Source organism: Perognathus longimembris, chromosome 2 (assembly GCF_023159225.1).
Source record: "Perognathus longimembris pacificus isolate PPM17 chromosome 2, ASM2315922v1, whole genome shotgun sequence".
NCBI lineage: Eukaryota > Metazoa > Chordata > Mammalia > Rodentia > Heteromyidae > Perognathus > Perognathus longimembris.
In genome coordinates, this window is record NC_063162.1 from 104,172,981 (window position 1) to 104,187,151 (window position 14,171).

The 14,171-nt window shown below is 37.6% G+C and overlaps 1 protein-coding gene across 1 annotated transcript in view; it reads left to right on the plus strand.

Moving 5' to 3' along the window:
• Positions 1-13,865, plus strand: part of Reln (reelin) — a 435,472-nt gene extending 421,607 nt beyond the window's left edge. The window contains exons 61-64 of the mRNA XM_048339842.1: positions 1,037-1,256; positions 2,770-2,967; positions 3,601-3,699; positions 13,481-13,865. Coding sequence (XP_048195799.1) covers positions 1,037-1,256; positions 2,770-2,967; positions 3,601-3,699; positions 13,481-13,577 — 614 coding nt within the window. The 3' untranslated portion in view covers positions 13,578-13,865. The remainder of the gene's footprint in view (positions 1-1,036; positions 1,257-2,769; positions 2,968-3,600; positions 3,700-13,480) is intronic.
• The last annotated feature ends 306 nt before the right edge of the window (positions 13,866-14,171 follow it).

Below are 14,171 nucleotides of genomic sequence, written 5' to 3' on the forward strand. Positions count from 1 at the left end.
GTCCTCTTCCTAATCAGTCTTTCTAGTCATCATAACTGAGAAAATTATGCAAAGAGGATAAGAATTATACTGCTTCACCCAAGCATACAACGTTAGAACCCATACATGTGAATTATGAAGCAGAATCTGTTTAGATTTCTTGGTGGTTGAAATTTCTTTGCCTCCAGATGAATCAGATACGATTAAAGTAGACTGCTGCCCATCACTGATGTTAGAAATTACTAAGCCATTTCCTTTCTCCCATTATTACTGCTGCTGAGTCCAGCTGGGTCTGTCTGTGCATTAGCTGAAGAATTTTAACTTTGTGCAAATTAATTAATTGAATGTCTCATGGAAGACCCAAATGTCTGCAATTTACCTTTCCCCCTGATCCATCAGAAGTATGTCATTTTGATTTCTGCACTATTATAGGTGTTTAGAAAAAAAAGTACACCTATACTTGCTAATGTAGTGTCTAACTTAAATGCCAGTATTTCAGTTCAGCGACCTCTGAAAGATACATAGTTTATTCACTACTTGTTTATTTATTCTAGCATCACTACTAAATGTGGTGTGAGTATTTTAAGGGCTGGAATATAACCACGAATGAAGACACAGGCTCTGCTCCCAGGAACTAAGTGCAGCGCTGAAGGAACAAGAGATGATACTTCTTGTTCCACATTATCATGCTAGGATGGAGCTTCCCACTAAAACCCATTATCATAAGCAAGCAAAAGCCTGGCCAGATACTATGGTATTTAAGTAAAAGATTTACACAAGCAACATGTATATTAGCATATGTATACATACATATGTATATGAGTTTAACAAATATTGGCTTAAACAAATAAAATGTTCTTTCAACAATTTAAAACACAAATTGCCCTAACAAAAGAGAAAAAATTATTTCTGAGAGCATATATTTGCTTGGTATATTGTCATTCTTGTGGTAACAACCGTGGCTTAAATCTTAAACAGAATATATATTTTTAATCTTTGATAATTCTGCTTTCCCAATGGACTATTCTGAATTCTTTGGTTACTCCTTTTCCCCTAGGTGACGATTGCTCTGTTTTCAGTCATGATCTTCCTAGTTATATTAAAGATAATTTCGAGTCAGCAAGAGTCACTGAGGCAAACTGGGAGACCATTCAAGGTGGAGCAATAGGCAGTGGCTGTGGGCAGCTGGCACCCTATGCTCATGGAGACTCTCTCTATTTTAATGGCTGTCAGATAAGGCAAGCTGCTACCAAACCACTGGACCTCACTCGAGCAAGGTAACCAAGGCCCTGTGTTATATCCAAACATAGAATTGGTCATGACTACGGTCCATGTCTACTTTGTGCTAGACCTGATCATAAACTTGTGGAACCATTCTGACCTAACAGGGAAACCTAAATATCATTTATGTTTGGTACAATAAAGCATGATAGGTTTTGACAACTCAGAATTTTCTTTGCTTAAATTTATTGTAGGATTGCTTTGTATTTCTTCCCATGTATTGGCTATGTGGTGGTGACATAGGCAAAAACGGAGAGAAATATGAAGAATTGGCTAGAGATAATCTATAAAGACAACATTTAACTACAGGCAACTATGTAAATATAAATATCTATATGAGAATCTGTAGAGATGCAAATGTGCATTCTGGAAATAGAAAATGAACTCACATGCTGTGGAAACTGAAGATTAATGTAGAGACAGACTGATATCTTCCTTGACCCCATCAATAGCTACAACTAGGTATTTAGTTAAAAGTTGTGCACCATTTTGTACAAATAAATTTATTTGTGTATATATGCATTTTCAAGTGACAGTTACAAAGCTTTATTGACAATGCAAAGTATTTGCAAACCAACAGGAAGTCCCAAACACATATATACAATTTTACTCTATTTGTTTTTCTGCCTACCCTTCATGGAGCCATTCTGTTAACCAGTAGGAATTTTACTGAGGTTTTATTTCCTAAGTTTAAAAGCTGTGTCTTTCTAAGGGCAAGGACACCTGCAAAAATCAAATCACACGTGGACCAAAAAAGCAGATGTGAACCTGAGCCCGTCCCATGTTCTCACTCAGTGTTCTCTCCATTCTGATCTACAGACAATCTTTCCTAAATCAGACATTTCTCCTTTTACAGATGCTATTCAGCTTGGAGCTATTTGTAAAAACTATATAGCTCAAATATTTTGATTTTATTTCTTGTCGCCCTGCCTGCTTGGTCCATGTTACTATTCAGAGAACAGGAAGTCTTTCAAGTAAAATGCTCTAAGCAAAAGAAAAAAAAAGGACACAGTTTTGAAAGTCGGGATAGTTTTCTTTGTGTAGGAAAGCAACTTTCAGAGGTCATTTCCCAAATGTCTAATATAAAAGATTGATTATATTACTACTGTGGTTTGTTCATACCTGGTTTTATTACACAATCACCACCATCCTTTGTAGACTGGTCCTAGATACCCTACTGCTACCAAAATCCATGCCCTTCAGGCTGTATGATTTAGTATTTGTGTGCAATCTGCATCCATCCTCCAGCATACTTTAAAATAGAATATAAATGCCATGTAATTACTTGTGCTGTCTTCCTTGAGGAATAGTGAGAAGAAAAAAGGGCTGTAGATTCTCAGTACAGATGCAGTGGTTTTCTGGAATAGGCTCCACAGATGCATGGATACATAGAGCCTTAGAAATTATGTACTAGAGAAAAAACAAAGATAAAGTAGAATTTCTTTCATGCTTCCTGGCTCTTTTAAAGATGATTTCTCCTGTATGTGTGTGTGTGTTGTTTTCTTTCAGCAAAATTATGTTTGTTTTGCAAATTGGGAGCACATCTCAGACAGACAGCTGCAACAGTGACCTGAGTGGCCCTCACGCTGTGGACAAGGCGGTGCTGTTACAATATAGCGTTAACAATGGCATCACCTGGCACGTCATCGCCCAGCATCAGCCTAAGGACTTCACGCAAGCTCAGAGGGTGTCTTACAATGTCCCCCTGTAAGTGGCTTGAACAGAGATGTGTATTCTCGTGTCCAGTTCCTGGGAATCAAAGAGTTCAAAGTAGAAGTTGGGTCAAGTTCCTGGATCAACACCAAAAACAGAATCCAGACTAACCTAGATCTCCAGAGTTGTTGCTGCTGCTGCTTTGTAAGACAAGGGACACACTATTGAAGCAAGGAAGAAGGGCAAGTGGGAATGAATAGCAAGCAGCAACTAAATGCAGAGGCCTTTGTGCACGTTCTTCTTCCTTTCAACAAATATTTAGACTTTCAGGGGAAAAAGAAACAAGTATTTTGATTTTCTTCATGCTAATTTGAAATTTTATTAAGCCCAGGCATTGTTCACTGAGCTCCTAACACAATACCTGTCACAGAATGCACTTCCTATTTGTTATCAAATATGTCACTGTCCCAGGTACACTGGAGCTAGGGAAATGAGGGAAAGAGATGGAAAAGTATCACAAGCCCTTGACTGACCAATAAATTTTGATACTGCTTGAAAGAATGATTATGACCTAAGCAAATCTGAATTCTGTGGCCCTAAATTTGGTGGAGGAAGGTCAGCCTATGAGAAAGTCCTTTCAGAAAGTCATGTTGCCTGTATTTGACCTCTTAGTCCTTTTTGTTTCAGGGAGGCTCGGATGAAAGGAGTTCTGCTGCGCTGGTGGCAACCCCGCCACAATGGAACAGGTCATGATCAGTGGGCTTTGGACCATGTGGAGGTCGTCCTGTGAGTATCTCCTGCGGGGAATACTGTGTCCATTTCAGGCAGATTTGAGAGTTCTTTAATCTGGCATGCTACTGAACTCAGTAAGAACTAAGTAAGAACATGGTCCCCCACAGTATCACTGTGGTTTCTACTCTTAAGCCCCTGCAAGCTATAGCTCAAGTCAGCCAGGAAATAACAAAGCCCTGGGTGTACTTTAATATATCTTAGAAAATTTTAATAGAACTATTTATTTAAGGGCTGACAGTATTGATTAAATTGGATAACACCAAAGTGTCCTGGCACATACAAAACAATCTAGTGCCAGATCTGAATTGCTTTACAAAATAGAACATCCTGAAAGAGAAAGGATGTGGAATGGTCCATATGCAGAGCACTGACTCCTGCCTTAGCCACAGGTACCCAGGCATTCTCCAGTGAACAGTCGGCTTTCACCTAGAGCAAAGAATCCATGATTTCACATTCCTCTTGACCAATCCCAGCACCTAACAAGCCAAGAGTCCTCTTTCATTTACCCCCCTCCCTTTCTTCTGTAACAACTCTCACCTGGCCAGTTTGACTGTTTCCCTCACAGAGAGATGACTTGCTTTTTCTCTAACAATCTAGTTCCTGTAAAACTGGAATGCTTATGTCTCGACGGGTTCGAACTGATGGCTCCAAGTGGTTGGCAAGGAGAGGCGAATCTTCTCGGTAGATAGGTTCAAATGTTCATTCTGTTTACCAAATCCAAAACGAAATCAGTCTTGTGGCTGATTTCAGTCATCTTGAAAGCAAATTTAAATGATTAATTGGTAGGAAAGCTACCAGATTTGTTTTCTTTCAGTCATAGCCATGAGCTGAGTTTTCAAGTCTTGAGCTAGCCCTCGTCTTAGTTGTCACCAAGGCACCTGCTTGCATGGCATCCATATCAACCCCAAATCCAAGAGCCACCCAGTCCCTACACAAGCCCACACTGCGCGCTCTGCTGCTTCTGGACCACTTGCTGGGCTCTGCCTCCACAAGACAAAGTCAAGGTTGAAAGTTAACTGCACAGACTCTTTTGAATCTAAATATGAGGCTGATGGATTAGCTTTAATTTTCTTAGGCTTTGTTATTCCAGAAGAATAGCTCTAAAATATACAGAAACATAGACACACACAGTGAGACCACAGAAATATACAAATAGAACAACATTCAATCCCACAGCCATTTTACCCTGACTACTCTTTCTGTACAGCAATTCTCAATCTGAGTGAAAATTAGAATCACTTGGAAAGCTGTTGAAAGCATCAACCAACACCCTAATGCCCAGGCCCATACTTGCAGATGCTTTAAATTGATCTGTAGTGAGAACTGAGCATCTGTCAGTTTTTAAAGCACCTTGGGTGATTCTAATAAATTGAGACTCAAATTAGCATCTATAACCACTCCTTCCCTTTCAAGTCTCTTGCGAGGACAATTTTCACGAAGGGGGCTTCCTGTGTCTAACAAAGCATTACCAACTCCTTTCGAAACTTCAAAAATGTGTCAGTCATCAAAAGAAAGCAGGATGCTAATTCTGCACTTGATAGAATTCTCAACATATCGCACATTCCAGTAAATAATTCCCCTCCTACTCAGACAAGCTATTGAAGTTACCTGCTTTGGATTTCAGAAATATATCATCACCAATTATTCTCTCCCTTGAACTGAAATTACAAAGTCCAAACCAATATGAAGTAGCCACTTTATAGCTTGGCAACAGAACTCTGTCTTATGCTTTTTGTTGACCTGATACATTACAGGCTCTTAGAGCCCCAATAGAAGCCTTACCAGAGAACCTTCTGGAATATCTAGTGTTGATAATTATTTTTATAAACCAGCATCATTCTATTGCAAGAATAATGGTTAGATTACATGAAATACTAGAAATTCTTTTTTTCTCTGATATTTTCTGGAGCAGTAATTTTTATTGTATGACTCCTCCTTAATCTCCAGAATTTTAACACTTTGAAGAATTTATCATTTACAGGCACCTGATGTTCTTATCTAGGCATTCTTATCTCAAATGCTTAGTCACTAAAGCCTCCCAGATGGAAAGAGAACATCACAACACATGGGGTTGCATAGTTTGTTTTTTTTCCCTCTGTGTCTTCTTCCAGTGAGTCATTTAGAAATGATAAGTTTGTACATATTTCATATTTGTTTATGTACATATAGGTTTGGGACAGTGTGTGTGTGTGTGTGTGTGTGTGTGTGTGTGTGTGTGTGTGTGTGTGTGTGTGTGTATTGGTCCTGAGCCTGGGTGCCATCCCTGAGCTTTTTCCGCTCAAGGTTATTGCTCTGACACTTGAGCCACAGCTCCACTTTTGGCCTTTTTGTGTGTGTGTGTGTGTGTGGAGGGAGGGGTGTTTGTTGGAAATAAGAATCTCACAAACTTTCCTGCTCAGGCTGGCTTTGAACTGCCATCCTCAGATCTCTGCCTTCTGAATAGCTAAGATTACAAGCATGAGCCCCTGGTGCTCAGCCTGTAATACAGTTTTAAAACAAATGGTATCTCTTTAATGGCATTTAAAAAATATAATTCCAACAAATTATAATTCCAAACAAATAGGAATTTCTTTCCCTCTTTCTCCAAAAGATGGAAAATTTAACAAAGCTCAGTCAGTAAACTAAGAAATTCTATTTTTAGAATTTTGCTTTTGATGTTTTTGCTCTGCTCTTGGGAGTTAACACTTCTCTATCACGGTACCCTTTCAAAGCACTTCTTGTTTTTGTGAGAATCACAGAAGTATTAAGGCCTTTATGCATTCAGTAGCTCTACAACACAATTCACTCATCTGATAAGCATAGATAATTCCAGAGAGTTCAAGAAAAAGAACTATATAATAATTTTCCAATGTCCACCATATGTTGCACAAGGAAGCCGGTCAAGGCTCATGTCACCATTCACAAGTTTTATAAATTACTCTACACTCACTACAGAAGATGTATATTTAAATATAGAAAAGAAGGATACTCCCATAAAGCCCTTTTTACTGAAAATATTTTCTTAATTATTGCACTTTTGTCACAAAACATGAGCTGGTAATGCTTGTTTTTCAGAGTTGGGGGGGAGGCTCATGCTTTTAAGATTTAAGATTTATAAGTCTTACCTAATCACAAAGCAGACAGCTACTAATATGTTTTTGCAACTAATGGTGGGGGGGGAGGCATACATTTTACTGAAGTACTTTTAGAATGTACCTTTTTTTCCAAATTAAGATTGGCTTTAATCTAGCTTTATTATAGTTTCGCTTTGGTGCATGTGCACCAAGGACACATGCTAAAACAAAACGAACAAAACCTAGAAAAATAATGTGGTCACGCATGGTATCTTACATTGAGACGAATATCTGTACTGCCCATGTTAACCAAGAAGACATCTGTGTTTGATGAGACCAAAATCAGCACTTTTCAAAAATGTTTCAAGGTTCAGAAGTGTATCCCAAATGAACAAGTACAGAATACATTTTTAATTTCATGCTTTAATTCTAAAAGGCTGCATGTGGAAAGATTTGAGCTTCATAAATATGGATATACAGAATGACAAGCTCCGTGCTGTAAAGATTAAAATGCCCTTTTCTGCATTTAACAAGCTAAGTCCCTTATGCCTTTGCTTGTTTGGGAGTTTAATCTTCCCACTCTCATAATGTTTTCCAATAAAACCTGCACATGAAAAGCACTTCATGATGACCAAGCCCTCCCTAATCTGCAACAGAACAGATGAACAGAATTGACAGATCATCTTTTCCAGCCTCACTAGCTTACAAAACAAATCCTCATTCTGTTAGAGCTAAATGATACAGCATAACACAAGCTTTGACAATCAGGCATTGATGATTTCACTTGCTAGTGCAGAGTATTTTTCAGTAAATGTTTGTGAATACATCTGGGCAGATCCCTCACAAGATCCATGCTGGTGGGGTTCTTCTTAGGATAAAAGGGAATTTGTTGTCTTAACCTTTCTTGTTGGACATTCATACTTCTATCCTAAGAATCTCCCTCACCCAACTATGCATTTCATTCACACATCACATTTCCTGTGTACATGTCTGAGTCACAACCTGTCATGTGTGTATAATGAAGTGGGCCGATTTTTGCATGTGTACCTTGAAAGCGAATCACTCAGTAAAAAAAAAAGTCAGCCTTTAAAATCTGACTTAATAAAAAGTGAATTATCACATTTACTGAGAATTGAAAACCAATATGTTGCTAACCATGGCCTTAAACACATTTATCAGATTTTAATATGAGTTCCATTCTGACCATCCCCTTCATGCTATTCATCATCAAGATACTGTCACATTTTTGGCACAAATGATTTATGGAGATGAGCCTATTACATTTGTTGCAAAGCATATTTATCCTTTATTAAATTTGACTGGGTTATCTAATGTAGAGGACTTCTGTATATTTTCAAGCCCATTCCTTTATGTAACCAGGAATTGTTCCTAAAATGTAAATAATTTAAAAATCAGATTAAATTAATAGTAGCTACTGAACTATTCATTTAATATTTATTATTTATATGCAACATTTATGCCAAATGTAGTACTATTGCTACAAGTACTTTGACATATGGTTATGAGCAAATATTGCATGTTGCATTACATTAAAAAGTTAAGTATATGTATATATTGTATATAGAAGAATAAGAAATAACTTGTTTAATTTTTATTTTCAAAAGAGATGAAAAGTCGTATATTGCGTCTAAACCTGATCAGAATTTTATGAGTAATCACAGTGCTGCATGCATTGAAAGGCATTTTTTAACTTGTATTATATTTCATTATTTGCTGTCATTGGTTTTCTACTAGAGTAAGGTAAGTGCTCTTTACTAAATCTAGAGAATTGTTTACTGTGAGTTTTATCAGAGTTCCCAAAGCTGAGAAGCTTTGCAGACCTTTGTAACTGAAGAAAGTTCTATGAAAACAGTTATAAATAATATCAGCATACACTGAAACATCTGAAACCTACATCCCTGTAAACTCAGAAACAGTCACATTTAGAAAAGATGCCAATTACACCAGGACAGTCATTCCCTTTATTGGGCAGCAGGTTTGACTTAGTGTTTCCTCGGTGCCCTTAAAGGGTTTGTAGTTCATAAAAGGAAAAGGAAAATAGAAATGCAAGTACACATAATTCCTCCAAAAGACCTGTTTGGCTGGAGATATGCGTGAAACATCTAGACTTACTTAGAACAGACTTGGTAAGTCTACTTAAAAAATTAGTGAGGGGTCCTGCCCCAGTGGCTTATGCCTGTAAGCCTAGCTACTCAGGAGGCTGAGATGTGAGGGTCACAGTTCGAAGCTAACCCAGGCAGGAAAGCCTTTGAGATTCTTATCTCCAACTAACCACAAAAAAAGAAAGCCAACTCTGTAAGTAGAGTTCTGGCTCAAGTGGTAGAGCATTAGTCTTAGCAAAAAGCTAAAGGATAACTAACACCCAGGCCCTGAGTTCAAGCCCCAGAACCTGCCTCCCCACAAAGAGAGAGAAGAATTGATATATTTATAATATTATGTAATATTTGTGAGGTTTAGACTCTGTCCTTTGGTAAGATTAACCACTTTTAATAGGTACTTACATTTGTCTTCTAATTTAGATACTTTACAACTTAAGATGCTGTAAGGTGGTTATCATTTATTGCACATCTACATATGCTGCTAGTTTTCATTTGATCCTTAGAACTCCCTGAGGTGAATATAATCAGATATTATTCACATCTCCTCTTACCAGAGAAGAGAAATACAAAATCTTCAGTACTTAGGAGGCTTTTATGCTATATTTACTTGTTGGTAGCCCTCCTGAAACATATGACCTTAAAAACCAGGAATACAATTTCCCCTATGTCAGGGAGTTTCAGGAGTAGTTTGAACAGTAGTTTCTATCTTATAGTCACCAATATTTCTTTGAAATGTATGTCTAGTGGACCACTGGATCCCTATTTCTGCACTCATTCAATTAGTTATTTTTGTATTGTGTCCCTGAGCTTTTGCGCTCAAGGCTAGCACTATTAATTTGAGCCAGAACACCACTTCTCCACGAGCTCAAATTTTTCCAGTTATTTTTCCCTCCCATTTCCTTTAGAATCCATTTTTTTTTTTTTTTTTTTTTTTGGCCAGTCCTGGGCCTTGGACTCAGAGGGCCTGAGCACTGTCCCTGGCTTCTTCCCACTCAAGGCTAGCACTCTGCCACTTGAGCCACAGCGCCGCTTCTGGCCGTTTTCTGTATATGTGGTGCTGGGGAATCGAACCTAGGGCCTCGTGTATCCGAGGCAGGCACTCTTGCCACTAGGCTATATCCCCAGCCCCTAGAATCCATTTTTTAATCAATTGAGTTTTGCCCTATTGTTAATGAACTAAGATTGTGGCTCCAATAATCATTGAAAAGGGCACAATCAATATTCACAAACCTGGCAATCATCATATTTCCTATGCAGAAACAGGGACACATTTTAGAATTCCATATGCCATTCAAATCCTTAAACTCCCGTAGTGATAATAGAGTTTTCATCCCTGTTTCTGAAGCCACAGAAGCCCATTCTCCCTTCATCCACTAACTTCCTCATCCTGGGAGAATTGAAAAAGCGGACATGCTGAGTGGCATCATGTGCCTTGGGTTAAATAGCACCTGTGTTTATTAAACTTACAGTAAAATATTTTCCTTTATAATTGCAATGACTAAATAAATCCTTAAACTCTATTGCCCCTGTTATTTTTTATTAGGTTATCTATAGCTATAAATTTACTTGCATCAAGGAAATAGGATTGTGGATATGTGCCCCCCCCCAAATGAATAAAATGTGAGGATTTTTAAATGTGTTCATTCCCCTAATAATCTTGTAAATTAGACATTATAGGAGGCAAAATAACTGTTCAGTAACCATGTCACTTTATTAAATGGTGCGAGAGTCGGATAGTATTTTGGCATAGCTCCCCATGGTGCTTGATTTTAAAGGGCTTACGAACTGGAAAATTCCACCTCATTAGAGTCCAACCTAGCTGACTCCAAAGGTTTATATTTCACATAACCAAATTGCCAGCAAGGTTCAAGAATTTTTGGAAAGTGTGACCATTTTAATATGACTATATAAACCGTAAGCACCTAAAGTCAACACATAGACACACCATATGCATATCGGCATTCTCAGGAATCCAAAGACAGGATAGTTACATATAAACCTATTCCAAATTAAGAATATGCAGCGAATCCAAATGCCTGTAGATCAGTTGTAAACTGCTACCCTGTATTGATGTGCTGGCATTAAACATTTGCAACCTGCTAATATTTATTTCCTGACACATAAAGATGAAAAATTTAAATCAAATCCATTTAAATAATTTCATGGTGAAGTTACTTGAAGCTATTGAACGTGTTCCTCAAATCTTATTACAATTGAATGTTGCTTTGTTCCCTACGTCGTGGTAACTATCACATCAGCCTGGCTTGCTTTCAGATAATTATATACCTTGAGTGTTCTGAGTTTATCTTTTTTTAATGTAAAATATCTTAACTATTTTAAATTCTTTGAGTACTTTATAACTTGAAACGAAACATGTTTTCAACAGAATAATTTCACTGCTTTAACTTTGCAATTATTCCTTATAGTTAAAGAGTAATGATTTACAACAGGAATCCAATCAGTAAGTCACCAAAAATTGGATAAACATGCTTTGACCACAAGCAGGAAGGAGGCTCAGCTCTGGGGAGGGTGGGGGGTGGGATTGCGGGGTGTCAGGCCCTCATAACAGTAGAAGTTTAGATTTCAGGAACCAGGATGTGAACACAAACTCCATTAGAAACAGGAAAGAAGCTCTGTGAGAGTTCAAACTCGAAAAAGCTAATCACTGTCAGAGGGGCAGTGAGCATTGAAGAAAGTGTGCTACTTGAATGGCAAGTAGACATATTAGGAAGAGATGTTTGAAGTTGGCCAATGAGGCATTAAGTAAGGCAGACAGAGAAGATTAGAGACAAGTTTGAGTAGAATGCTATGTATAGGAGAGTGGTGGAAGAAAGGACCTGAAAATCAGAACAGGATTAAACCTGAAGAGGACCTGAAATACCTGGAGAAGTTGGCTTAGCTGTTGCTCATAGAGGGGAGAGTGAGGAATGGTCTGAGCAAGGTGAAGCAAGCATCTGAGGGAGCTTATTGAAACTGATGTGCAAAATCAAATGTACAAGTGTATGTAAGACAGACACCGGTTATGCACGCACGCGTGCACACATACACACACACACATACACACACCCTCTTACATTCATCCTAAGTGTAAACTACACTTTCTTCTTACTTTTTGGTTTTTTTTGTTGGGGTTTTTCCATTAAAGAGAAAGCATTGAGGTAAGGAGGCTGGTTTAGGGGACCACTATTATTAATAGCTCAGGGAGAGGGCTATCAGGAAACCTGGGGTGCTGGCAGGAAGACCGCAAGGGCCAAACTTAAGATTTGTGAATAATGAGGTAGCAGGATCATTTCTTCTGGCATTTAATTCAGTACATTGAGTCATTGTCCATTTGTGTAGCTTGATGTTATAGTGGTAGCATTTTGTACTGACCGCAGCTAATAAATAAGGATTTGTCTCATCCTTCAACTGTAAAATGGAAACATAACAACTTAAGTAGTAGACATGATATTGTCACATGGAAGGGAAGGGTGGATGGTAAGCCTACCTGAAGACAAAACCTATTTCTAGGATTTTATTTATTTATTATTATTTATTAAAAGTTTTGTGACATTCTTTTAAAGTCCTCTATATTTTATAAGTTTTTTTTACAACTTTTCTACATTTTATACCTAACTATAACCTATGATAACCTACTAGGTAAACAGCATCATGTTATACTTTGTTAGTACATTGATGATAAATGGCAAGGTGGCCTTGCCCAGTGGATCATTTCTCTCCCTTCACGTTTCCCTGACTCAAGTTCATGTCATGTCAACCTTTATGGTGGATCCTATCTCCTGACATTATTTTGTTCCCCTTGTATTTTATGTTTCCGTGAAATTACAGAGGAAGGGCTCAATGAAGTAATAGCTTCACACCACCAAACCACATAATTGACACAACATATAAATATGTGATCAATCAGGTCTTTGCATGAGAGAATGATTTTTCACTGGCATGAGAAGTCATGACCTTTACAAATACACTGCCATGACAGTGTTGTGTGACTTCATAAACATTCCTCAGACCCATTTTTCAGTATTTTTATCAGTTTCTTATGAACATATTCATGAATATCCATTTGGATATATGTGGGGAAAACACACATACATATGATTTTATATGCAGTTATACCTCCTTAGTATTTTATGACCTGTGTCTATTTCATAAAACATGTTTATAGAATGTAACCCCACTTGCATATTAACTGAGACAATGGAATCTTACCTTCTAAGAAAACTCATTTCTCCATGGTGCTTTGAATTTACGTAAACTAGAAAGTTCTGGGTAATTCAACTAATGGTTTTGCTTTTTCTTTTGTAAACTTGACATTAAAATATTTATTAAAGGAACCAAGTTATTTTTGCTATCTGTTAAAGTTTATCTAAGTAAGGTAATGGGTGGTAATGGGCATAGTTTATACTTCCTCTAAAATGGGACTCGGGAAATTTATTTCTGTCCCTGGGCAATGGTGTCCTCCTGACTTAGGAGCTCTCGAAATGTTTAATTCCTGTCCCAGGGAAACTAGGGCCTTAGAGCAGATTGTGCATCACTGATGGGACTGACATACTTTTTTTCCTTTCCCTCCCTGCCTGTATCCCTTGTTTTGATTTTTAACAGCACTCGCAAACAAAATTACATGATGAATTTTTCACGGCAACACGGGCTCAGACACTTCTACAACAGAAGACGAAGGTCACTTAGGCGATACCCATGAAGAATCTAAGCTGATTTTTCTTTGCTTCCAATCTGTGACGTGTTGCTTTCCCTTCTTTTAAACCTTTCACTGCATCTAATATCAGGAAGTATCTGTGAAGGACTTGATGGCGAACAGAAAGCCCTTCTCCGGAGCAAGTGTATACCACTTCCCCACACTGTGAACCAATGGCAAGTGACTTATTCGCTCATGAGTAAATGTCTTCATGTTGATGTGTCCGTGAAAATTGTGATCTGTTGTAATCAGTTACAGTGACAGTATTAAGAATAAGAAAATAGTTTAATGGGGGAAAAAAGTTTAAGCACAAAAATTTTTAAGAGATTTTATGTTGAAAATGGCATTTAGCACTGTATTTAACTTCTTGGTCACAAAGCTATTTAAGTGAGTTGTATTTCAGCTTTGTATCATGTTTTATATGATTAAATTATCGTCATTTGTCTTTGATGTATTTCTTCTATAATATAACACATTGAATCTGTACTTACTCATTTTGTTGCAATATTTTGCTGCTGAATTTTGATCTACTTATATCCTGCAGAAAGTTAATCAAAATACCTATTCAAGAAGATAGTTGTAAAAATATTGTATCTCCTT